This window comes from Motacilla alba, chromosome 2 (assembly GCF_015832195.1).
Source record: "Motacilla alba alba isolate MOTALB_02 chromosome 2, Motacilla_alba_V1.0_pri, whole genome shotgun sequence".
Lineage (NCBI taxonomy): Eukaryota > Metazoa > Chordata > Aves > Passeriformes > Motacillidae > Motacilla > Motacilla alba.
Window position 1 is genome coordinate 151300855 of NC_052017.1, and position 27321 is coordinate 151328175.

The 27321-nt window shown below is 49.8% G+C and overlaps 1 protein-coding gene across 1 annotated transcript in view; it reads right to left on the bottom strand.

The window, feature by feature from the left end:
- TONSL (tonsoku like, DNA repair protein) overlaps window positions 1-27321 on the bottom strand; it is a 48830-nt gene that overhangs the window by 2485 nt on the left and 19024 nt on the right. The window contains exons 6-11 of the mRNA XM_038126947.1: window positions 25323-25452; window positions 19936-20107; window positions 17040-17154; window positions 13385-13530; window positions 9792-9944; window positions 4800-4925 (exon numbers count right to left, since the gene is read on the bottom strand). Of these exons, the coding sequence (XP_037982875.1) occupies window positions 4800-4925; window positions 9792-9944; window positions 13385-13530; window positions 17040-17154; window positions 19936-20107; window positions 25323-25452 (842 nt within the window). The remainder of the gene's footprint in view (window positions 1-4799; window positions 4926-9791; window positions 9945-13384; window positions 13531-17039; window positions 17155-19935; window positions 20108-25322; window positions 25453-27321) is intronic.

Genomic DNA, 27321 nt, shown 5'->3' on the forward strand with positions numbered 1-27321 from the left:
AGAGCCCTAAAAATAGGGCTAAAAAACCCAAAAAAAGCCCTAAAAATAGTCCTAAAATACCCCAAAACGAGCTCTAAAAATCGTCCTAAAATATCCCATAAAAAGCCCTAAAATTGTCCTAAAATATCCCAAAAAAGCCCCAAAAATAGCACTAAAATACCCCGAAAAGAGCCCCAAAAATAGTCCAAAAAAACCCAAAAAGAGCCCTAAAAATTGTCCTAAAATACCCAAAAAGAGCCCTAAAAATAGTCCAAAATACCCCCAAAAAAGACCTAAAAATAGCCCTAAAATACCCCAAAAAAAGCCCTGAAAATGGTCCTAAATACCCCAAAAGGAGCCCTAAAAATCATCCTAAAATACCACAAAAAGAGCTCTAAAAACCGACCAAAATACCCCAAAAAGAGCCCTAAAACCAGTTCTGAAATACCCAAAAAAGCCCCAAAACTTCCCTAAAAAATCCTAAAATATCCCAAAAAATCCCCCAAAAAACCCAAAACCCCAAAAAAACCCCACAAACCCCAAATCCCCACCTGCAGCCGGGGCTCAGATCCCCCAAAACCCCAAAAAAACCCCCAAAAAATCCCTTAAAAATCCTAAAAAAATCCAGAAAGTCCCAAAAAATCCCCAAAACCCCAAAAAAATCCCCAAAAACCCCAAATCCCCACCTGCAGCCGGGGCTCAGATCCCCCAAAACCCAAAAAAAACCCCAAAAAATCCCCTAAAACCCCCCAAAAAACCCCCAAAAATTGCCTTTAAAAATCCTAAAAAATCCCTAAAAAATCCAAAAAAATTCAGAAAGTCCCAAAAAACCCCAAAAATCCTAAAAAAAACCCCAAAAAATCCCCAAAAAAACCCCCAAATCCCGACCCCACCGGCAGCTGGGGGTTGCCAGTGCTGTGGGTGCACCCCAGAGTGTTCCTAACCCCAAAAATACCCTAAAATTCCTAAAAATATCCCAAAAAAATCCCCCAAAATCCCAAAAAATCCTAAAAAATCCTAAAATCCCCAAAAAACCCAAAAAAATCCCAAAAAACCCCCAAAATCCCGACCCCACCTGCAGCCAGGGGTCGCCAGTGCTGAGGGTGCAGCCCAGAGTCTTCCAAACCCCAAAAATACCCAAAAAAATCCCCCAAAAAAATCCTAAAATCCCCAAAAACTCCAAAAAATCCCAAAATATCCCAAAATACTCCAAAAACCCCAAATCCCCACCTGCAGCCGGGGCTCGGCGGCGCTGCGGGCGCAGCTCAGAGTCTCCCAAACCCCAAAAATCCCAAAAAAAATCCCCTGAAAAATCCTAAAAAAAATCCTAAAATCCCCAAAAACCCCAAAAAATCCCAAAATATCCCCAAAAAACCCAAAAAAACCCCAAAACCCCCAAAAAACCCCAAATCCCGACCCCACCTGCAGCCGGAGCTCGGCAGCGCTGCGGGCGCAGCTCAGATCCCCCAAAACCCAAAAAAATCCCCAAAAATCCCCAAAAATCCCCCCAAAAATCCCCAAAATATTGTCTTATAAAATCCTAAAAAATCCCCAAAAACTCCAAAAATCCCAAAAGCCCCAAAAAAACCCCAAAAAACCCCAAAAACCCCAAATCCCCACCTGCAGCCGGGGCTTGGCGGCGCTGCGGGCGCAGCTCAGAGTCTCCCAAACCCCAAAAATCCCCAAAAAAATCCCCTAAAAAATCCTAAAAAAAATCCTAAAATCCCCAAAAACCCCAAAAAATCCCAAAATATCCCAAAAACCCCAAAAACCCCGACCCCACCTGCAGCCAGGGCATTGCGGGCGCAGCTCAGAGTCTCCCAAAACCCAAAAAAAACCCCCAAAAATCCCCTAAAATCCCCCCAAAAAAACCCAAAAGTTGTCTTTAAAAATCCTAAAAAATCCCTAAAAAATCCTAAAAAATCCAGAAAGTCCCAAAAAACCCCAAAAATCCTAAAAAAACCCCCAAAAAATCCCCCAAAAAACCCCAAAATCCCGACCCCACCGGCAGCTGGGGGTTGCCAGTGCTGTGGGTGCACCCCAAAGTGTTCCTAACCCCAAAAATACCCTAAAATTCCTAAAAATATCCCCAAAAAATCCCCCAAAAATCCCAAAAAATCCTAAAATCCCCAAAAACCCCAAAAAAACCCCAAAAAACCCCAAAAAACCCCGACCCCACCTGCAGCCAGGGCTCGGCGGCGCTGCGGGCGCAGCTCAGAGTCTTCCAAAACCCAAAAATACCCCAAAAAATCCCTTAAAAATCCTAAAAAATCCAGAAAGTCCCAAAAAATCCCCAAAACCCCAAAAACCCCCAAAATAACCCCAAAAACCCCAAATCCCCACCTGCAGCCGGGGCTCAGATTCCCCAAAACCCAAAAAAACCCCAAAAAATCCCCTAAAACCCCCCAAAAAACCCCCAAAATTGCCTTTAAAAATCCTAAAAAATCCCTAAAAAATCCTAAAAAATTCAGAAAGTCCCAAAAAACCCCAAAAATCCTAAAAAAACCCCAAAAAATCCCCAAAAAAACCCCAAAATCCCGACCCCACCGGCAGCTGGGGGTTGCCAGTGCTGTGGGTGCACCCCAGAGTGTTCCTAACCCCAAAAGTACCCTAAAATTCCTAAAAATATCCCCAAAAAATCCCCCAAAAATCCCAAAAAATCCTAAAATCCCCAAAAAACCCCAAAAAACCCCAAAAACCCCAAATCCCCACCTGCAGCCGGGGCTCAGATCCCCCAAAACCCAAAAAAACCCCAAAAAATCCCCTAAAACCCCCCCAAAAAAACCCCCAAAAATTGCCTTTAAAAATCCTAAAAAATCCCTAAAAAATCCTAAAAAAATCCAAAACCCCCAAAACCCCCCAAAAATCCTAAAAAAACCCCAAAAAATCCCAAAAAAACCCCCAAAATCCCGACCCCACCGGCAGCTGGGGGTTGCCAGCGCTGTGGGTGCACCCCAGAGTGTTCCTAACCCCAAAAATACCCTAAAGTTCCTAAAAATATCCCAAAAGAATCCCCCAAAAAATCCCAAAAAATCCTAAAATCCCCAAAAACCCCAAAAAAACCCCAAAAAACCCCAAAAAACCCCGACGCCACCTGCAGCCGGGGCTCTGTGGCGTTGCGGGCGCAGCTCAGAGTCTTCCAAAACCCAAAAAAAACCCCAAAAATCCCCAAAAATCCCCCAAAAAACCCCAAAAATTGCCTTTAAAAATCCTAAAAAATCCCTAAAAAATCCTAAAAAATTCAGAAAGTCCCAAAAAACCCCAAAAATCCTAAAAAAACCCCCAAAAAATCCCCAAAAAAACCCCAAAATCCCGACCCCACCGGCAGCTGGGGGTTGCCAGTGCTGTGGGTGCACCCCAGAGTGTTCCTAACCCCAAAAATACCCTAAAATTCCTAAAAATATCCCAAAAAAATCCCCCAAAAATCCCCCAAAAAATCCTAAAATCCCCAAAAACCCCAAAAAACCCCAAGAAACCCCAAAAAACCCCAAATCCCCACCTGCAGCCAGGGCTCTGTGGCGTTGCGGGCGCAGCTCAGAGTCTTCCAAAACCCAAAAAAAACCCCCAAAAATCCCCTAAAATCCCCCCAAAAAACCCCAAAAAATGTCTTTAAAAATCCTAAAAAATCCCTAAAAAATCCTAAATAATTCAGGAAGTCCCAAAAAACCCCAAAAAATCCCCCAAAAATTCCAGAAAAACCCTGAAACCCCAAACCCCACCTGCAGCCGGGGCTCCCTGGTGCATCCCAGAGACCCCAAAACAATCCCCAGAAAAACCCCAAAAAACCCAAGAAAATCCCCTAAAATTCCCAAAAAAGCCCCAAAAATTCCCTAAAAAAATCCTAAAAAACCCCAAAAACCCCAAAAAATCCCAAAAAACCCCCAAAATCCCGACCCCACCTGCAGCCGGGGGTCGCCAGTGCTGAGGGTGCATCCCAGAGTCTTCCAAACCCCAAAAATACCCAAAAAATCCCCCAAAAAAATCATAAAATCCCCAAAAACTCCAAAAAATCCCAAAATATCCCAAAATACTCCAAAAACCCCAAATCCCCACCTGCAGCCGGGGGTCTCCGGCGCTGCGGGCGCAGCTCAGATCCCCCAAAAACCGAAAAAAATCCCCAAAAATCCCCCCAAAAAACCCCAAAAAATTGTCTTATAAAATCCTAAAAAATCCCCAAAAACTCCAAAAATCCCAAAACCCCCCAAAAAACCCCCAAAAAACCCCAAAAACCCCAAATCCCCACCTGCAGCCGGGGCTCGGCGGCGCTGCGGGCGCAGCTCAGAGTCACCCAAACCCCAAAAATACCCAAAAATCCCCAAAAAAAACCCCAAAAAGTTGCCTTAAAAATCCCTAAAAAAATCCTAAAAAATCCAAAAAGTCCCAAAAACCCCAAAAAATCCCAAAATATCCCAAAAAAACCCCAAAAGCCCCAAACCCACCTGCAGGCGGGGGTCTGTGGCGCTGCGGGCGCAGCTCAGAGCCCCCAAAAAAAACCCCAAAAATCCCCCAAAATCCCCTAAAATCCCCCAAAAAACCCCACAGAATTCCCTAAAAACCCCCACAAAAATCCCTAAAAATCCCAAAAACCCCACAAAAAATCTCAAAAGCCCCAAAAAACCCCAAAAGCCCCAAAGCCCACCGGCAGCCGGGGCTCTGTGGCGCTGCGGGCACAGCTCAAAGCCCCCAAAAAAACCCCCAAAAATCCCCCAAAATCCCCCAAAAAAACCCCTAAAAATTGCCTTAAAAATCCTAAAATCCCAAAACCCCCCAAAAAATCCCCAAAAACCCCAAAAAAAACCCAAAAAACCCCAAATCCCCACCTGCAGGCGGGCGTCTCCGGCGCTGCGGGCGCAGCTCAGGGCGCTGTGCAGTGCGGGCAGGAGCTGAGACGGCGCCGAGCCCGAGTCCTCCAGAGCCAGCGCCACGTTCAGCCACGTGCGGCACTCCTGGGAATGGGATTAGGGGATTTAGGAGCGGGATTAGGGGATTGGGATTAGGGGATTTAGGAGCGGGATTAGGGGATTGGGATTAGGGGATTTAGGAGCGGGATTGGGGATTGGGATGGAGCCGAGCCTGAATCCTCCAGAGCCAGCGCCACGTTCAGCCACGTGCGGCACTCCTGCAGCGGGATTAGGGGATTTAGGAGCGGGATTGGGGGATTTAGGAGCGGGAACTGGGGTTTGGGATGGAGCCGAGCCCGAGTCCTCCAGAGCCAGCGCCATGTTCAGCCACGTGCGGCACTCCTGGGAATGGGATTAGGGGATTTAGGAGCAGGATTGGGGATTGGGATTAGGGGATTTAGGAGCAGGATCTCAGGTTTGGGATGGCGCTGAGCCTGAATCCTCCAGCCCCGGCGCCACGTTCAGCCACGTGCGACACTCCTGGGGTATGGGATTAGGGGATTTAGGAGCGGGGTTTGGGATTTGGGGTTTGGGATTAGGGGATTTAGGAACGGGACTGGGGATTGGGACTGGGGGATTTAGGAGCGGGAACTGGGGATTGGGATTAGGGGATTTAGGAGTGGGGTTTAGAGTTAGGGATTGGGACAGGGCCGAGCCCGAATCCTGCAGAGCCAGCACCACGTTCAGCCACGTGCGGCACTCATGGGGTGGGAGTAGGAGATTTAGGAGCGGGACTGGGGATCGGGATTAGGGGATTTAGGAGCGGGATTGGGGATTGGGATTAGGGGATTTAGGAGCGGGACTGGGGATTGGGATTAGGGGATTTAGGAGCGGGAACTGGGGATTGGGATTAGGGGATTTAGGAGCGGGAACTGGGAATTGGGACTAGGGGATTTAGGAGCGGGAACTGGGGATTGGGATTAGGGGATTTAGGAGCGGGACTGGGGATCGGGATTAGGGGATTTAGGAGCAGGATTAGGGGATTGGGATTAGGGGATTTAGGAGCGGGAACTGGGGATTGGGATTAGGGGATTTAGGAGCGGGAACTGGGGATTGGGATTAGGGGATTTAGGAGCGGGAACTGGGGATTGGGATTAGGGGATTTAGGAGCGGGAACTGGGAATTGGGACTAGGGGATTTAGGAGCGGGAACTGGGGATTGGGATTAGGGGATTTAGGAGCGGGACTGGGGATCGGGATTAGGGGATTTAGGAGCAGGATTAGGGGATTGGGATTAGGGGATTTAGGAGCGGGAACTGGGGATTGGGATTAGGGGATTTAGGAGCTGGACTGGGGATTGGGATTAGGGGATTTAGGAGCAGGACTGGGGATTGGGATGGAGCCGAGCCTCAATCCTCCAGAGCCAGCGCCACGTTCAGCCACGTGCGGCACTCCTGCGGTGGGATTAGGGGATTTAGGAGCGGGATTGGGGATTGGGACTAGGGGATTTAGGAGCGGGATTAGGGGATTGGGATGGAGCCGAGCCCAAATCCTCCAGAGCCAGCGCCACGTTCAGCCACGTGCGGCACTCCTGCAGCGGGATTAGGGGATTTAGGAGCGGGATTAGGGGATTTAGGAGCAGGACTGGGGATTGGGACTGGGGGATTTAGGAGCGGGATTGGGGATTGGGATTAGGGGATTTAAGAGCGGGATTGGGGATTGGGATGGAGCCGAGCCCGAATCCTGCAGAGCCAGCGCCACGTTCAGCCACGTGCGGCACTCCTGCAGTGGGATTAGGGGATTTAGGAGCGGGGTTTGGGATCGGGATTTGGGGTTTGGGGTTTGGGACAGGGCTGATCCCAAATCCTCCAGAGCCAGCGCCACGTTCAGGCACGTGCGGCACTCCTGGGGAATGGGATTAGGGGATTTAGGAGCGGGATTAGGGGATTTAGGAGCGGGATTGGGGATTGGGAGTAGGGGATTTAGGAGCGGGGTTTGGGGATTTAGGAGCAGGATCTGGGGATTGGGATGGAGCCGAGCCCGAGTCCTCCAGAGCCAGCGCCACGTTCAGCCACGTGCGGCACTCCTGCAGCGGGATTAGGGGATTTAGGAGCGGGATTGGGGATTGGGATTAGGGGATTTAGGAGCGGGATTGGGGATTGGGATGGAGCCGAGCCCGAATCCTCCAGAGCCAGCGCCACGTTCAGCCACGTGCGGCACTCCTGGGGTGGGATTAAAGGATTTAGGAGCGGGATTGGGGATTGGGAGTAGGGGATTAGGGGATTTAGGAGCGGGATTGGGGATTGGGAGTAGGGGATTAGGGGATTTAGGAGCGGGGTTTAGGATCAGGATTTGGGGTTTGGGGTTTGGGACAGGGCTGATCCCAAATCCTGCAGAGCCAGCGCCACGTTCAGCCACGTGCGGCACTCCTGGGATAAAGGGATTAGGGGATTTAGGAGCGGGGTTTGGGATTTGGGGTTTGGGATTAGGGGATTTAGGAGCAGGGTCTGGGGTTTGGGATCAGGATTTGGGATTTAGGAGCGGGGTCTAGGGTTTGGGATTGGGACAGGGCTGATCCCAAATCCTCCAGAGCCAGCGCCACGTTCAGCCACGTGCGGCACTCCTGGGCATAACAACAGGACTAGGGGATTTAGGAGCGGGGATTTGGGGATTTAGGATCAGGAATTTGGGCTTAGGGGATTTAGGATCAGGGCTTAGGGGATTTGGGAGCAGGGCCTAGGGGATTTGGGATCACTCCACCTCCAGGGGCTCCCCCCTGTGCAGCTCCAGCTCGCTCTGGAAGCGCTGCAGCGCCCGGCAGTGTCGGGATTGGGGGATTTGGGAGCAGGAATTTGGGGGTTTAGGATCAGGAATTTGGGCTTAGGGGATTCAGGCGCGCTCCCACCTCCAGGGGCTCCCCTCTCCTGAGCTCCAGCTCGCTCTGGAAGTGCTGCAGGGCCCGGCAGTGTCAGGATTGGGGGATTTGGGACCAGGATTTGGGGGATTTGGGATCAGGAATTTGGAGATTTGGGCTTAGGGGATTTAGGATCACTCCACCTCCAGGGGCTCGCCCCTGCACAGCTCCAGCTCGCTCTGGAAGTGGCGCAGCGCCCGGCAGTGTCAGGATTGGGGGATTTGGGAGCAGGATTTGGGGGTTTAGGATCAGGAATTTGGGCTTAGGGGATTTAGGCGCGCTCCCACCTCCAGGGGCTCCCCTCTCCTGAGCTCCAGCTCGCTCTGGAAGTGCTGCAGCGCCCGGCAGTGTCAGGATTGGGGGATTTGGGGTCAGGGATTTGGGGGTTTCGGTGATTAGGGGATTTGGGATCAGGGCTTAGGGGATTTAGGATCACTCCACCTCCAGGGGCTCCCCCCTGCGCAGCTCCAGCTCGCTCTGGAAGTGCCGCAGCGCCCGGCAGTGTCAGGATTGGGGGATTTGGGAGCAGGATTTGGGGGTTTAGGATCAGGAATTTGGAATTAGGGGGTTTAGGATCGGGGTTTAGGGGATTTAGGCGCGCTCCCACCTCCAGGGGCTCCCCTCTCCGGAGCTCCAGCTCGCTCTGGAAGTGCTGCAGCGCCCGGCAGTGTCGGGATTGGGGGATTTGGGGGTTTAGGTTTAGGAATTTGGGATTAGGGGGTTTAGGATCAGGGCTTAGGGGATTTAGGATCACTCCACCTCCAGCGGCTCCCCCTGCGCAGCTCCAGCTCGCTCTGGAAGTGGCGCAGCGCCCGGCAGTGTCAGGATTGGAGGATTTGGGAGCAGGAATTTAGGGATTTGGTGATTAGGGGATTTGGGATCAGGGCCTAGGGGATTTAGGCGCGCTCCCACCTCCAGCGGCTCCCCCTTGCGCAGCTCCAGCTCGCTCTGGAAGTGCCGCAGCGCCCGGCAGTGTCAGGATTGGGGGATTTGGGAGCAGGAATTTGGGGGTTTGGGAATTTGGGATCAGGGATTAGGGGATTTAGGAGCAGGGATTTGGGATTAGGGGATTTAGGCGCGGTCCCACCTCCAGGGGCTCCCCCTTGCGCAGCTCCAGCTCGCTCTGGAAGTGGCGCAGCGCCCGGCAGTGTCAGGATTGGGGGATTTGGGGTCAGGAATTTGGAGGTTTTGGGATTAGGGGGTTTAGGATGGGGGTTTAGGGGATTTAGGCGCGTTCCCACCTCCAGCGGCTCCCCCCTGCGCAGCTCCAGCTCACTCTGGAAGTGCCGCAGCGCCCGGCAGTGTCAGGATTGGGGGATTTGGGAGCAGGAATTTGGGGATTTGGGAATTTGGGATCAGGGATTAGGGGATTTAGGAGCAGGGATTTGGGATTAGGGGATTTAGGCGCGCTCCCACCTCCAGCGGCTCGCCCCTGCGCAGCTCCAGCTCGCTCTGGAAGTGCCGCAGCGCCCGGCAATGTCAGGATTGGGGGATTTGGGAGCAGGAATTTGGGGATTTGGGAGCAGGATTTGGGGGATTTGGGATCAGGAATTTGGGGATTTGGGCTTAGGGGATTTAGGATCACCCCACCTCCAGGGGCTCACCCCTGCACAGCTCCAGCTCGCTCTGGAAGTGCTGCAGCGCCCGGCAGTGTCAGGATTGGGGGATTTGGGAGCAGGAATTTGGGGATTTGGGAATTTGGGATCAGGGATTAGGGGATTTAGGAGCAGGGATTTGGGATTAGGGGATTTAGGCGCGCTCCCACCTCCAGGGGCTCCCCTCTCCGGAGCTCCAGCTCGCTCTGGAAGTGGCACAGCGCCCGGCAGTGTCAGGATTGGGGGATTTGGGGGTTTAGGTTTAGGAATTTGGGATTAGGGGGTTTAGGATCAGGGCTTAGGGGATTTAGGATCACTCCACCTCCAGCGGCTCCCCCCTGCGCAGCTCCAGCTCGCTCTGGAAGTGCTGCAGTGCCCGGCAGTGTCAGGATTGGGGGATTTGGGGGTTTCGGTGATTAGGGGATTTGGGATCGGGGTTTAGGGGATTTAGGCGCGCTCCCACCTCCAGCGGCTCCCCCTTGCGCAGCTCCAGCTCGCTCTGGAAGTGCCGCAGCGCGCGCCGGTGCAGCCCCAGGTCGCGGAAGGTGGTGCCCAGCGAGACGTGGATGACGGCCAGCTCCCGGGCCGGCAGCCCCAGCGACTCGGCCAGCGACAGCTGGGGACGGGAAGGGTTCATGGAATCCCAAAAGAGCGACAGAGAGAGGGAAAACACCCAAAAACAGGGAAAAACACCCAAAAATCAGGGGAAAAACACCCCAAAATCAGGGGAAAACCACCCCAAAGATCAGGGGAAAAACACCCCAAAGATCAGGGGAAAAACACCCAAAAATCAGGGAAATAACCCCAAAGATCAGGGAAAAAACACCCAAAAATCAGGCGAAAAACACCCCAAAAATCAGGGGAAAAAACACCCCAAAGATCAGGGAAAAACACCCAAAAATCAGGGGAAAAACACCCAAAAATCAGGGGAAAAACACCCCAAAATCAGGGGAAAAACACCCAAAATCAGGGGAAAAACACCCCAAAGATCAGGGAAATATCCCCCAAAATCAGGGAAATATCCCCAAAGATCAGGGAAAAAATACCCAAAGATCAGGGGAAAAACACCCAAAAATCAGGGGAAAAACACCCCAAAGATCAGGGAAAAACACCCCAAAATCAGGGGAAAAACACCCCAAAGATCAGGGAAAAAACACCCCAAAGATCAGGGGAAAAACACCCCAAAGATCAGGGAAATATCCCCAAAAATCAGGGGAAAAACACCCCAAAGATCAGGGAAAAACACCCCAAAGATCAGGGAAAAACACCCCAAAGATCAGGAAAATAGCCCCAAAGATCAGGGAAAAAACACCCCAAAAATCAGGAAAAAAACACCCCAAAGATCAGGGAAAAACATCCAAAAATCAGGGGAAAACACCCCAAAGATCAGGGAAAAACACCCAAAAATCAGGGGAAAAACACCCCAAAGATCAGGGAAATAACCCCAAAGATCAGGGGAAAAACACCCAAAGATCAGGGGAAAAAAACCCCAAAGATCAGGGAAAAACACCCAAAGATCAGGGAAAAACACCCAAAAAACAGGGAAAAACACCCAAAAACCAGGGGAAAAACACCCCAAAGATCAGGAAAATAACCCCAAAGATCAGGGGAAAAACACCCAAAAATCAGGGGAAAAACACCCCAAAGATCAGGAAAATAACACCCCAAAATCAGGGGAAAAACACCCCAAAGATCAGGAAAATATCCCCAAAAATCAGGGGAAAAACACCCCAAAGATCAGGGAAAAACACCCAAAAATCAGGGGAAAAACACCCCAAAGATCAGGAAATTATCCCCCAAAATCAGGGGAAAAACACCCCAAAGATCAGGAAAATATCCCCAAAAATCAGGGGAAAAACACCCCAAAATCAGGGGAAAAAAACCCGCAAAGATCAGGGAAAAACATCCAAAAATCAGGGGAAAAACACCCAAAAATCAGGGGAAAAACACCCCAAAGATCAGGGGAAAAACACCCCAAAGATCAGGAAAAACACCCCAAAGATCAGGGGAAAAACACCCCAAAGATCAGGAAAATATCCCCAAAAATCAGGGGAAAAACACCCCAAAATCAGGGGAAAAAAAACCCCAAAGATCAGGGAAAAACATCCAAAAATCAGGGGAAAAACACCCAAAAATCAGGGGAAAAACACCCCAAAGATCAGGGGAAAAACACCCAAAAATCAGGGGAAAAACACCCCAAAGATCAGGGAAAAACACCCCAAAGATCAGGGAAAAACACCCCAAAATCAGGGGAAAAACACCCCAAAGATCAGGGAAATAACCCCAAAGATCAGGGAAAAACACCCCAAAGATCAGGGAAATAACCCCAAAGATCAGGGAAAAACACCCCAAAATCAGGGGAAAAACACCCCAAAGATCAGGGAAAAACACCCCAAAGATCAGGGAAAAACACCCAAAAATCAGGGGAAAAACACCCCAAAGATCAGGGAAATAACCCCAAAGATCAGGGGAAAAACACCCCAAAGATCAGGGGAAAACACCCAAAAATCAGGGGAAAAACACTCCAAAGATGAGGAAATTATCCCCAAAAATCAGGGGAAAAAGACCCCAAAGATCAGGGAAATATCCCCAAAAATCAGGGGAAAAACACCCCAAAGATCAGGGAAAAAACACCCCAAAAATCAGGAAAAAAACACCCCAAAGATCAGGGAAAAACATCCAAAAATCAGGGGAAAAACACCCAAAAATCAGGGGAAAAACACCCCAAAGATCAGGGAAAAAACACCCAAAAATCAGGGGAAAAACACCCCAAAGATCAGGGGAAAAACACCCAAAAATCAGGGGATAAACACCCCAAAGATCAGGAAAAAAACACCCCAAAGATCAGGGAAAAACACCCAAAAATCAGGGGATAAACACCCCAAAGATCAGGAAAATATCCCCAAAAATCAGGGGAAAAACACCCCAAAATCAGGGGAAAAAAACCCGCAAAGATCAGGGAAAAACATCCAAAAATCAGGGGAAAAACACCCAAAGATCAGGGGAAAAACACCCCAAAGATCAGGAAAATAACCCCAAAGATCAGGGGAAAAACACCCCAAAGATCAGGAAAATATCCCCAAAATATCCCCTAAAGATCAGGAAAATAGCCCCAAAAAATCAGGAAAAAAAGCATCAAAACATCAGGAAAATAGCCCCAAAAAATCAGGAAATTATTCCAAAAAAATCCCCAAAAGATCAGGAAAAAAATCCCCAAAAATCCCCAAAAAATCAGGAAAATATCCCCAAAAAATCAGGAAAATATCCCCAAAAAATGAGGAAAATATCCCCAAAAAACCCGTAAAGAGGAGGAAAAAGACCCAAAAATCAGGAAAAAAGTCCCCCAAAATCAGAAAAATATTCCCAAAAAATCAGGAAAATATTCCAAAAAAATCCCCAAGAAATCAGGAAAAAATCCCCAAAAGATCAGGAAAAAAGCCCCAAAAAATCCCCAAAAGATGAGGAAAAAATCCCAAAAAAATCAGAAAAATATCCCCAAAAATCCCCAAAAGATCAGGAAAATATCCTGATAAAAAAATCCCCAAATGATCAGGAAAAAATCCCAAAAAAATCAGGAAAATATCCCCAAAAATCCCCAAAAGATCAGGAAAATATCCTGATAAAAAAATCCCCAAATGATCAGGAAAAAATCCCAAAAAAATCAGGAAAATATCCCCAAAAATCCCCAAAAGATCAGGAAAATATCCCAAAAAAAAATCCCCAAAAGATCAGGAAAAAATCCCAAAAAAATCAGGAAAAATATCCCCAAAAATCTGAAAATAATCCCGGAAAACTCTCCAAAAAATCCCCATGAAATCAGAAAAAAAAACTCAGGAAAAAAAAAAAAACTCAGGAAAAAAAAAATCAGGAAAGAATTCCCAAAAAAAATCCAAAAAAATCCTCAAAAAATTACAAAAAAATAACAAAAAAAACAGAAAAAATAAAAAATAAATCAGAAAAAAATCCCCAAAAAAACCTCAAAAATCAGGAAAAGAATTCCCCGAGTTCCCACAAATCCCCGGAATCCCCGGAATTCCCGGAATTCCCGATCTTTACCTGTCTCTGGTAGAAGTCGGCCGCCCGCTGGAAGTGGCCGAGCCGCGCCAGGCTGTCCCCGAGGCGCTCGCAGAGTGACAGGGACAGCGAGGGGACAGCGGGGTCAGCGCGGGACAGCAGCGCCAGGCAGCGGCACACCCGCCGCGCTGAGGGGACAGCGGGGACATCAGGGACACTCAGGGACAGCGGGGACATCGGGGACACTCAGGGGATTGGGGACATCAGGGACACTCAGGGGATTGGGGACACTCCGGGGGATTGGGGACACTCAGGGACATTGGGAACATCAGGGCCATTGGGGACACTCAGGGACATTGGGGACGTTGGGGACACTGAGGACACTCAGGGGTGTTGGGGACATCGGGGACACTCAGGGGACTGGGGACACTCAGGGCTGTTGGGGACACTCAGGGGTGTTGGGGACATTGGGGACACTGGGGACATTGGGGCTGTCGGGGTGACAGGGACAGCGAGGGGACAGCGGGGTCAGCGCGGGACAGCAGCGCCAGGCAGCGGCACACCCGCCGCGCTGAGGGGACATTGCAGAGATTGGGGACATCAGGGACAGCGGGGACACTCAGGGGATTGGGGACACTCAGGGACATTGGGGACACTCAGGGGATTGGGGGACTCAGGGGGATTGGGGGCGTTGGGGACACTCAGGGGATTGGGGACATTGGGGATGTTGGGGACATGGGGACACTCAGGGACATTGGGGACACTCAGGGGATTGGGGGACTCAGGGGGATTGGGGGCTTTGGGGACACTCAGGGGATTGGGGACATTGGGGCTGTCGGGATGACAGGGACAGCGGGGTCAGCGCGGGACAGCAGCGCCAGGCAGCGACACACCGGCCGCGCTGAGGGGACAGCGGGGACATCAGGGACACTCAGGGGATTGGGGACATCAGGGACACTCAGGGGATTGGGGACACTCCGGGGGATTGGGGACACTCAGGGACATTGGGAACATCAGGGCCATTGGGGACACTCAGGGACATTGGGGACATCGGGGACACTCAGGGGATTGGGGACACTCAGGGCTGTTGGGGACATTGGGGCTGTTGGGGACATTGGGGCTGTCGGGGTGACAGGGACAGCGAGGGGACAGCGGGGTCAGCGCGGGACAGCAGCGCCAGGCAGCGGCACACCCGCCGCGCTGAGGGGACAGCGGGGACATCAGGGACAGCGGGGACACTCAGGGGATTGGGGACACTCAGGGACATTGGGGACACTCAGGGGATTGGGGGACTCAGGGGGATTGGGGGCATTGGGGACACTCAGGGGATTGGGGACATTGGGGATGTTGGGGACATGGGGACACTCAAGGACATTGGGGACACTCAGGGACATTGGGGATGTTGGGGACATTGGGGACATCGGGGACATTGGGGACACTCAGGGACATTGGGAATGTTGGGGACATTGGGGACATTGGGGATGTTGGGGACACTGGAGACACTCAGGGACATTGGGGACACTCAGGGGATTGGGGACATTGGGACATTGGAGACACTCTGGGGGATTGGGGATGTTGGGGACACTCAGGGACATTGGGGACACTCAGGGGATTGGGGACATTGGGGATGTTGGGGACACTCAGGGGATTGGGGACACTCAGGGGATTGGGGACATTGGGGACATTTGGGACACTCAGGGACATTGGGGACACTGAGGGCTGTTGGGGACATTGGGGCTGTCGGGGTGACAGCGACAGCGAGGGGACAGCGGGGTCAGCGCGGGACAGCAGCGCCAGGCAGCGGCACACCCGCCGCGCTGAGGGGACAGCGGGGACATCAGGGACACTCAGGGGATTGGGGACACTCAGGGACATTGGGGACATTGGGGACACTCAGGGGTGTTGGGGACACTCAGGGGCATTGGGGACATTGGGGCTGTTGGGACATTGGGGACACTGGGGGATTGGGGACATTGGGGATGTTGGGGACGTTGGGGTCACTCAGGGACATTGGGGACACTCAGGAGGATTGGGGACATTTGGGGACACGGGGACACTCAGGGACATTGGGGACACTCAGGGACATTGGGGACACTCAGGAGGATTGGGGACATTTGGGGACACGGGGACACTCAGGGATATTGGGGACACTCAGGGGCATTGGGGACATTGAGGCTGTTGGGACATTGGAGACACTCTTGGGGATTGGGGACATTGGGGATGTTGGGACATTGGGGACACTCAGGGACACTGGGGACACTCAGGGGCATTGGGGACACTCAGGGACATTGGGGATGTTGGGGACATTGGGGACACTGGGGGATTGGGGACATTGGGGCTGTTTGGACATTGGAGACACTCTGGGGGATTGGGGACATTGGGGATGTTGGGGACACTGGGGACACTCAGGGGCATTGGGGACATTGAGGACACTCAGGAGTGTTGGGGACATTGGGGACACTCGGGGGCATTGGGGACATCAGGGACATTGGGGATGTTGGGGACATTGGGGACACTCAGGGGTGTTGGGGACACTGGGGACATCAGGGACATTGGGGACATGGGAGACATTGGGGATGTTGGGGACATTTTGGTGCCACTCAGGTGCCCCTGAGGCACAATTTTGGTGCCATTTTGGTGCCACTTGGGGACATTTTGGTGCCACTGTTTGTCATTGTGGCACCACTCGGCACCATTTGGGGACATTTCGAAGCCGATTGGCGCCATTTGGGGACATTTGGGGACATTTCGAAGCCGATTGGCGCCATTTGGGGACATTTGGGACCATTTTGGTGCCACTTGGTGCCATTTTGGTGGCATTTGGTGCCACTTTTTGCCATTTTGGGACCATTTTTTGCCATTTAGGCGCCACTTGGCACCATTTGGGGACATTTGGAAGCCAATTGGTGCCATTTTTGTGCCATTTTGGTGCCATCTGGGGCCGTTTTGGTCCCATTTTGTGCCACTTTTTGCCATTTGATGCCACTTTGGTGCCACCTGGGGCCATTCTGGTGCCATTTGGGGCCATTTTAGTGCCACTTGCTGCCACTTTTTGCCCTTTTGGTGCCATTTTGTGCCATTTTTAGCTCTTTTTGTGCCATTTTTTCCCTTTTTCACCCTTTCGGTGCCCTTTTGGTCTCATTTTTGTGCCATTTTTAGCCCTTTTGGTCCCATTTTTTGCCCTTTTGGTGTCATTTTTGTGCCATTTTTTAGCCTTTTGGTGCCACTTTTTGCCCTTTTAGTGCCCTTTTGGTGCCATTTTGGTGCCATTTTGTGCCACTTTTGCCATTTTAGTGCCACTTGCTGCCACTTTTTGCCATTTGGTGCCATTTTTTGCCCTTTTGGTGCCATTTTGGTGCCATTTTTAGCTCTTTTTGTGCCATTTTTTCCCTTTTTCACCCTTTCGGTGCCCTTTTGGTGCCTTTTTTGCCCTTTTGGTGCCATTTTTGCCACTTTTTGCCCTTTTGGTCCCATTTTTGCCATTTTAGTGCCACTTGGTGCCACTTTTTGCCATTTTTGTCCCATTTTGTGCCATTTTGTGCCATTTTTGGCCCTTTTGGTCCCATTTTGGTCCCATTTTTGCGCCATTTTCACCCTTTCGGTGCCATTTTTTCCCCTTTTTGTCCCATTTTTGCCCATTTTCCCCCCGTTTCCGCCCCGTTTCCCCCCCCGTGTGCCGTGCCGTTGCCGCACTGACCGTGCCGTCGGCTGCCGGGGCCGCGGTTGCCGTCGGCGGTGCCGGGGTTGCCGAGGGCCAGCGCCCGGCGCAGCGCCCGCCCAGCGCCCCGCAGGTCCCCCAGCGCCAGCAGCACCTGCCGGGAGCCCGGAATGGCCCAGAATTCCCAGAATATCCCGAAATTCCCAAAATATCCCACGGGATTCCCGGAATGGCCCAGAATTCCCAGAATGTCCCGAAATTCCCCAAACATCCCAAGATTCCCCAAGAAATCCCATGGAATTCCCAAAATATCCCGAAATTCCCCAAACGTCCCACGGGATTCCCGGAATGGCCCAGAATTCCCCAAGAAATCCCATGGAATTCCCAAAATATCCCACGGGATTCCCAGAATGTCCCAAAGTTCCCCAAACGTCCCACGGGATTCCCGGAATGTCCCAAAATTCCCAGAATATCCCAAAATTCCCCAAACATCCCACGGGATTCCCGGAATGGCCCAGAATTCCCCAAGAAATCCCATGGAATTCCCAAAATATCCCACAGGATTCCCAAAATATCCCAAAATTCCCAAACATCCCACGGGATTCCCGGAATGGCCCAGAATTCCCAAAATATCCCGAAATTCCCCAAACGTCCCACGAGATTCCCAGAATGTCCCAAAATATCCCACGGGATCCCCGGAATGGCCCAGAATTCCCCAAGAAATCCCATGGAATTCCCAAAAAATCCCCTGGAATTCCCCAAATATCCCACGGGATTCCCGAAATGTCCCACGGGGTTCCCAAAACATCCCCAAGTTCCCAAAAAAATCCAATGGAATTCCCAAAATATCCCACGGAATTCCTAAAAAATCCCATGGAATTCCCGAAACATCCCACAGAATTCCCAAAATATCCCCAGATTCCCAAAATATCCCACGGGATTGCCGAAATGTCCCCAAATTCCTGAAAGGTCCCCAAATTCCCAAAATATCCCAGGGAAATCCCGAAATATCCCCAAATTCCTAAAATATCCCACGGGATTCCCGAAATATCCCACAGAATTCCCAAAATTTCCCCAAATATCCCACGGGATTCCCGAAATGTCCCACGGAATTCCCAAAATATCCCAAAATTCCTGAAATATCCCATGGAATTCCCAAAAAATCTCATGGAAATCCCAAAATATCCCACGGGATTCCAGAAATATCCCATGGAGTTCCCAAAATATCCTCAAATTCCCCAAAAAATCCAATGGAAATCCCAAAATATCCCAAAATTCCCAAAATATCCCCAAATTCCCAAAAAAATCCCATGGAATTCCCAAAATATCCCCAAATCCCCCCAAAAAATCCCATGGAATTCCCAAAATATCCCATGGAATTACTAAAATATCCCCAAATTCCCCAAAAAATCCCAAGGAATTCCCAAAATATCCCCAAATCCCCCCCAAAAATCCAATGGAATTCCCAAAATATCCCATGGAATTCCCAAAATATCCCCAAATCCCCCCAAAAAATCCAATGGAATTCCCAAAATATCCCCAAATCCCCCCAAAAAATCCAATGGAATTCCCAAAATATCCCCAAATTCCCAAAATATCCCCAAATTCCCAAAAAAATCCAATGGAATTCCCAAAATATCCCCAAATCCCCCCCAAAAAATCCAATGGAATTCCCAAAATATCCCCAAATCCCCCCAAAAAATCCAATGGAATTCCCAAAATATCCCCATGGAATTCCCAAAATATCCCATGGAATTCCCAAAATATCCCATGGAATTACTAAAATATCCCCAAATTCCCAAAAAAATCCCATGGAATTCCCAAAGAATCCCATGGAATTCCTAAAAAAAAAATCTCTAAATTACAAAAAAAAAAAACAACCACCAAAAAATCCCAAAAAATCCCAGAAAATTCCCGAAAAATTCCCAAAAAATCCCCAACTTCCCAAATTTCCTCAGCTGTGCAGCCGGGGGTCGCCGAGGCCGCGCAGGGACCCCGGGAATTCCCTCCCAACCCCCAAATTCTGGGAAAAATCCAAAAAAATCCGAAATATTCCCCAAATTCCAGCAATATCTGAAAGAATGGAGGGGAAATCCCGGGAAAAATCCTAAAAAAGAGCAGGAAAATCCCTGGGAAATGATGTGGAAATGGCAAAAAAAGGCAAAAAATTGCACAAAAAACCCCAAAAAATCAAAAAAAATCCCTTAAAAATCACGGAAAATTCCCCAAAAATTCCCCAAAAATTCCGAAATTCTAGAAGTACCTGAGATGTCAAAAACCACCAGAAAATTCCCTAAAAAGACCCAAAAATCACCTAAAAAATCGCAAAAAATCCGAAAAAAATCCCAAAACATCACAGAAAATTCCCCAAAAAATCCCCAAAAAATCCCAGAAAATTCCCGAAGAATTCCCAAAAAATTCCCAAAATTCCAGAAATCGCTAAAAAGTCAAAACCACCAGAAAATTCCCTTAAAAGACCCAAAAAATCACCAAAAAATCACCAAAAATTCAGAAAAAAATTCGAAAAAATCCCAAAAAAATCCCCAAAAATTCCCAAAAAAACCAGAAAATTCCCCAAAAATTCCCAAAGTTCCAGAAATCGCTAATAAGTCAAAAACACCAGAAAATTCCCTCTAAAGACCAAATAAATCATTTTAAAAATCGCAAAAAATCAGAAAAAATCCAAAAAAATCCCCAAAAAATCCCCGAAAATGCCTGGAAATTCCCAAAAAAAATCCCCAAAAATTCCCAAAATTCCAGAAATAACTAAAAAGGTAAAAAGCACCAGAAAATTCCCTTAAAAGACCCAAAAAAGTCACAAAAAATCCCAAAAAAATCCCTAAAAATCCCCAAAGAACCTCCCAAAAATCCCAGAAAACCCCAGAAAATTCCCGAAAAATTCCCAGAAAATTCCCAAATTGCCGTTTTTGCTGACCTGCGCCAGGGCGGCCTCGGCCTCTCCGTGCAGCCGGGGCTCGCCGAGGCCGCGGGCGCAGTCGCGGGCGCGGCCGAGGCTCCGCAGGGCGTCGGGGAGTTGGGCCCCGCGCTGCTGCAGCAGCCCCAGGTTGAAATGGGCGCGGAACTGATCCTCCAGGGAATGGCATTCTCTGGGAAAAACAGGGGGGATTCATGGAATTCCCATCCCAAAATACCAAAATCCCAATCCCAGAATCGCAAATTCCCCATCCCAGATCCTCCAGGGAATGGCACTGCCTGGGAAAAACGGGGGGAATCCTGGAATTCCCATCCCAAATTCCCAAAAATCCCAACATTCCCAAAATTCCCATCCCAAAATACCAAAATCCCAATCCCAGAATCGCAAATTCCCCATCCCAGATCCTCCAGGGAATGGCACTGCCTGGGAAAACAGGGGGGAATCATGGAATTCCCATCCCAAATTCCCAAATTCCCATCCCAGATCCTCCAGGGAATGGCACTGCCTGGAAAAACAGGGGAAATCATGGAATTCCCATCCCAAATTCCCAAAAATCACAAATTCCCAAAATTCCCATCCCAAAATACCAAAATCCCAATCCCAGAATCGCAAATTCCCCATCCCAGATCCTCCAGGGAATGGCACTGCCTGGGAAAAACAGGGGGAAATCATGGAATTCTGATCCTGAGTCCCTTAAAATCCAATCCAAAATCCCAAAATTCCCAAATTCCCAAATTTCCAGTCCCAAAATACCAAAATCCCAATCCCAGAATCGCAAATTCCCCATCCCAGATCCTCCAGGGAATGGCACTGCCTGGAAAAACGGGGGGGAATCATGGAATTCCCATCCCAACATTCCCAAAAATCCCAAATTCCCAAAATTCCCATCCCAGATCCTCCAGGGAATGGCACTGCCTGGGAAAACAGGGGGAAATCATGGAATTGTGATCCCGAATTCCCAAATTCCCATCCCAGATCCTCCAGGGAATGGCACTCTCTGGGAAAGGAGGGGAAATCATGGAATTCTGATCCTGAATTCCCAAAAATCCCAAATTCCCATCCCAGATCCTCCAGGGAATGGCACTGCCTGGGAAAACGGGGGAAATCATGGAATTGGGATCCCAACATTCCCAAAAATCCCAAATTCCCAAAATTCCCATCCCAAAATACCAAAATCCCAATCCCAGAATCGCAAATTCCCCATCCCAGATCCTGCAGGGAATGGCACTGCCTGGGAAAGGGGGGGAATCATGGAATTGTGATCCCAACATTCCCAAATTCCCCATCCCAGATCCTCCAGGGAATGGCACTGCCTGGAAAAACGGGGGAAATCATGGAATTCCCATCCCAAATTCCCAAAAATCCCAACATTCCCAAAATTCCCATCCCAAAATACCAAAATCCCAATCCCAGAATCGCAAATTCCCCATCCCAGATCCTCCAGGGAATGGCACTGCCTGGGAAACAGGGGAAATCATGGAATTCCCATCCCAAATTCCCAACATTCCCAAATTCCCATCCCAGATCCTCCAGGGAATGGCACTGCCTGGGAAAGGGGGGGAATCATGGAATTCCCATCCCAAATTCCCAACATTCCCAAATTCCCATCCCAGATCCTCCAGGGAATGGCACTGCCTGGGAAAAACAGGGGGAAATCATGGAATTCTGATCCTGAATCCCTTAAAATCCAATCCCAAATGCCCAAATTCTCAAATTCCCAAATTTCAGATCCTGAATTTCAAAAAATCCAATCCCAAAATTCCCAAAATCCCAAACCCAAAACTCTCAAGAAATCCAAACCCGGATCCCAAACTCCCAAAAATCCTCTCCAAAATTCCCAAAATTCCCAAATCCCAGATTCCCAAAATCCATTCCCAGAATTCCCAAATTCTCAAATTTCCACATTCCCAAAATTCCCATCCCAGATCCTCCAGGGAATGGCACTCCCTGGGAAAGGGGGAAACTCCTGGAATTCCCATCCTAAATTCCCCTAAAATCCAATCCCAAATTCCCAAATTCTCAAATTCCCAAATTTCGGATCCTGAATTCCCAAAATCCAACCCCAAAATCCCCAAAATTCCAATCCCAAAATCCCAAATCCCAAAGTTCCAAATCCCCAAGTCCCAAAATCCCCAAAAATCTCCTCCTCAATTCCCAAAGTCCATTCCCAAAATTCCCGGAATTCCCATCTCAAAGTATCAAAAATTCCCATCCCAGATCCTCCAGGGAATGGCACTCCCTGGGAAAGAGGGGGAAAATCCTGGAATTCCCAAAAATCCAATCCCAAAAACTCAAAATCCAAACCCAAAAATCCCAAATTTCCAATCCCAGATTCCCAAAATCCAATCCCAAATCCCAAATTCCAACCCCAAATTCCCAGAATTCCCAAATTCTCAAATTCCCAAAATTCCCATCCCAGATCCTCCAGGGAATGGGATTGTCTGGGAAAAGAGGGGGAAATTCATGGAATTCTGATCCTGAATTCCCAAAAATCCAATCCCAGATCCTCCAGGGAATGGCACTCCCTGGAAAAAGGGGGAAATTCCTGGAATTCCCATCCCCAATTCCCAACATTCCAAAATTCCCAAATTCCCAAATTCCCAAAAATCCAATCCCAGATCCTCCAGGGACTGGGATTGCCTGGGAAAAATGGGAGGAAATTCCTGGAATTCCCATCCTGAATTCCCTAAAATCTAATCCCAAATCCCAAATTCTCAAATTCCCAAATTTCCAATACTAAATTCCCAAAATCCCAGTCCCCGAATCCCAAATTTCGATCCCCAAATTCCCAAAATTCCAATCCCAGAAGCTCCAGGGAATGGCACTCCCTGGGAAATGGGGAAATTCCTGGAATTCCCATCCTGAATCCCCAAAAATCCAATCCCAAAATTCCCAAATTCCCAAAGTCCCAAATTCCTAAAAATCCAATCCCAGATCCTCCAGGGACTGGGATTGCCTGGGAAAAAGGGAGAAAATTCCTGGAATTCCCATCCTGAATTCCCAAAACCCAACCCCAAAATCCCAAAAATTCCAATCCCAAAACTCTCAAGAAATCCAATCCCGGATCCCAAACTCCCAAAAATCCTCTCCAAAATTCCCAAAATTCCAATCCCAGATCTCAAAAATCCAATCCAAACTCCCAAATCCCAGATTCCCAAAATCCAATCCCAAAATCCCCAAAATCCCAACCCCAAAATTCCCAAAATCCATTCCCAGAATTCCCAAATTCCCAAAATTCCCATCGCAGATCCTCCAGGGACTGGCACTCCCGGGGAAATGGGGGAATTCCGGAAATTCCAATCCCGAATCCCCTAAAATCCAATCCCGAATCCCAAAATTCCAAAATTCCAATCCCAAAATCCCAAAAATCCAATCCCCAAATTCCAAACTTTCCAATCCAAAAATCCCATTCCCAAAACTCTCAAGAAATCCAATCCCAGATCCTAAACTCCCAAAAATCCTCTCCAAAAGCCCCAAATTCCCTCCCAGCATTCCCAGAATTCCCAAATTTCCCTCCCAGCATTCCCGGAATTCCCAAATTTCTGGGAATTCCCAAAAATTCTCCAAATCCCAACCTCAGAATTCCCAAAATTCTCCAAAATCCTCTCCGATATTCCAAAATTCTGTCTCAAAACCCCCAAAAATCCCCTCCAAACCCCCCAAAATCCCGCGCAGCATTCCCAAATTTCCCAAATTTCCCAGAATTCCCAAAAATTCTCCAAATCCCAACCTCAGAATTCCCAAAGCTCCCCGAAATCTTCCCCAAAATTCCCAAATTCCTCCCCAAAACCCCCCAAAATCCCCTCCGAACCCCCCAAACTCCCTCCCAGCATTCCCGGAATTCCCAAATTTCCCTCCCAGCATTCCCAGAATTCCCAAATTTCCGGGAATTCCCAAAAATTCTCCAAATCCCAACCTCAGAATTCCCAAAACTCCCCAAAAATCCTCTCCAAAATTCCAAAATTCTGTCCCCAAAACGCCCCAAAAATCCCCTCCAAACCCCTGAAAGTCCCTCCCAGCATTCCCAAAATTCCCAAATTTCCCTCCCAGCATTCCCAAAATTCCCAAATTTCCCTCCCACCATTCCCAGAATTCCCAAATTTCTGCGAAATTCCCAAAAATTCCCAAAACCCCAACCTCAGAATTCCCAAAATTCTCCGAAGTCCTCTCCCATATTCCAAAATTCTGTCTCAAAACCCCCGAAAATCCCCTCCGAACCCCCCAAAATCCCGCCCAGCATTCCCAAATTTCCCAAATTTCCCAGAATTCCCAAAAATTCTCCAAATCCCAACCTCAGAATTCCCAAAGCTCCCCAAAATCTTCCCCGAAATTCCAAAATCCTGTCCCAAAACCCCCCAAAATCCCCTCCGAGCCCCCAAACTCCCTCCCAGCATTCCCGGAATTCCCAAATTTCCCTCCCAGCATTCCCAGAATTCCCACATTTCCCTCCCAGAATTCCCAAATCCATTCCCAAAATTCCCTCCCAAAAATCCCCTCCAAAATTCCCAAAATCCCCTCCCAAACGCCCAAATTCCTTCCCAAAATCTCAAAAATTTTCCCTAAAAACCCCCCAAAGTCCCCTCCAAAATTCCCAAACTCCCTCCCAGCATTCCCGGAATTCCCAAATTTCTGGGAATTCCCAATAATTCTCCAAATCCCAACCTCAGAATTCCCAAAACTCCCAGAAATCCTCTCCAAAATTCCCAAAATCCCCTCCCAAACTCCAAAAATCCCTCCCAAAACCCCCCAAAAATCCCCTCCGAACCCCCCAAACTCCCTCCCAGCATTTCCAGAATTCCCAAATTTCCCTCCCAGCATTCCCAGAATTCCCAAATTTCTGCGAAATTCCCAAAAATTCCCAAAACCCCAACCTCAGAATTCCCAAAATTCTCCGAAGTCCTCTCCCATATTCCAAAATCCTGTCCCAAAACGCCCCAAAATCCCCTCCAAACCCCTCAAAATCCCTCCCAGCATTCCCGGAATTCCCAAATTTCCAGGAATTCCCTGAAAATCCCAAAACCCATCCCCAGAATTCCCAAAACTCCCCAAAAATCCTCTCCAATATTTCCAAAAATCCCTCCCAAAACCCCCTCTGAACCCCCCAAACTCCCTCCCAGCATTCCCAGAATTCCCAAATTTCCCTCCCAGCATTCCCAGAATTCCCAAATTTCTGGGAATTCCCAAAAATTCTCAGAATCCCAACCTCAGAATTCCCAAAATTCCCAAAATCCCCTCCCAAACGCCCAAATTCCTTCCCAAAATCCCAAAAATCCTCCCTAAAAACCCCCAAAAATCCTCTCCGAACCCCCCAAAGTCTCTCCCAGCATTCCCGGAATTCCCAAATATCCCGGCGTTCCCAGGTTTCCGGGAATTTTGGGAATGCTCACTCGGCCAGCAGGGCGCTGCGGCGCAGCAGGCGGGAGCAGCGCCCGTGGTTCCCCAGCGACTCCTGCACCAGCGCCAGGTTCAGCAGCAGCCGGCTGCGCATGCGGGACAGCTCACGGCACGGGAGCACGCCTGGAATGGGGAAAAAATGGGGAAAACGGGAATTCTGGGAATGCTGGGAATGCTGGGAATGCTGGGAATGCTGGGAATTATGGGAATGCTGGGATATTGGGATTTGGGAAGGGAATTTGGGGATTTGGGGTGGGGAATGCCGGGAAGAGGCGGCTGCGCATGCGGGACAGCTCACGGCACGGGAGCACGCCTGGAATGGGGAAAAAATGGGAAAAAACGGGAATTCTGGGAATTTCGGGAATGCTGGGAATGCTGGGAATTATGGGAATGCCGGGATGTTGGGATTTGGGAAGGGGATTTGGGGATTTGGGATTGGGAATGCCAGGAAGAGGCGGCTGCGCATCCGAGCCAGCTCCCAGGCAGGGAGCACGCCTAGAAAACCAGGAATTCTGGGAATTCTGGGATGTTGGGATTTGGGATTTGAGAGCGGAATTCTGGGATGTGGGATCTCGGATTTGGGATCGGAATTCTGGGACCTGGGATTGGGATTCTGGGATGTGGGGTTGGGATTTGGGGTCAGGAATGCCAGGAAGAGGCGGCTCCGCATCTGAGCCAGCTCCCGCCCAGGGAGCACGCCTGGAAACAACGGGAAAAATGGGAATTTTGGGAATGCTGGGAATCCTGGGATGTGGGATTGGGATTTGGGATCAGAATTCTGGGATTTGGGATTGGGATTCTGGGATTTGGGATGGGGATTTGGGGATTTGGGGATTTGGGGATTTGGGGTGGGGAATGGCAGGAAGAGGCGGCTGCGCATCCGAGCCAGCTCCCGGCCGGGGAGCACGCCTGGAACGGGAAAAATGGGAATGCTGGGAATGCTGGGAATGCTGGGAATGCTGGGATGTAGGATTGGGATTGAGGATTTGGGGATTTGGGATTGGAATTCTGGGATTTGGGGATTTGGGGTCAGGAATGCCAGGAAGAGGCGGCTCCGCATCCGAGCCAGCTCCCGGCCGGGGAGCACGCCTGGAAACAACGGGAAAAAAATGGGAATTCTGGGAATTCTGGGAATGCTGGGAATGCTGGGAATTATGGGAATGCCGGGATGTTGGGATTTGGGAAGGGAATTTGGGGATTTGGGGTGGGGAATGGCAGGAAGAGGCGGCTGCGCATGCGGGCCAGCTCACGGCACGGGAGCACGCCTGGAATGGGAAAAAATGCGGAAAAAAAAAAGGGAATTCTGGGAAAATCGGGAATTCTGGGAATGCTGGGATTGAGGATTCTGGGATTTGGGATTGGGATTTGGGGATTTGGGGTGGGGAATGCCGGGAAGAGGCGGCTGCGCATGCGGGACAGCTCCCGGACAGGGAGCACGCCTGGAATGGGAAAAACGGGGGAAAAAATGGGAATTCTGGGAATTCTGGGAATGCTGGGAATGCTGGGAATTATGGGAATGCCGGGATGTTGGGATTTGGGAAGGGAATTTGGGGATTTGGGATTGGGAATGGCAGGAAGAGGCGGCTGCGCATCCGAGCCAGCTCCCAGGCAGGGAGCACGCCTAGAAAACCGGGAATTCTGGGATGTTGGGATTTGGGATTTGAGATCGGAATTCTGGGATGTGGGATCTCGGATTTGGGATCGGAATTCTGGGACTTGGGATTGGGATTCTGGGATGTGGGGTTGGGATTTGGGGTCAGGAATGCCAGGAAGAGGCGGCTGCTCATGCGGGCCAGCTCCCGCCCAGGGAGCACGCCTGGAATGGGAAAAACGGGGGAAAAAATGGGAATTCTGGGAATGCTGGGAATGCTGGGAATTATGGGAATGCCGGGATGTTGGGATTTGGGAAGGGAATTTGGGGATTTGGGATTGGGAATGGCAGGAAGAGGCGGCTGCGCATGCGGGACAGCTCCCGGCATGGGAGCACGCCTG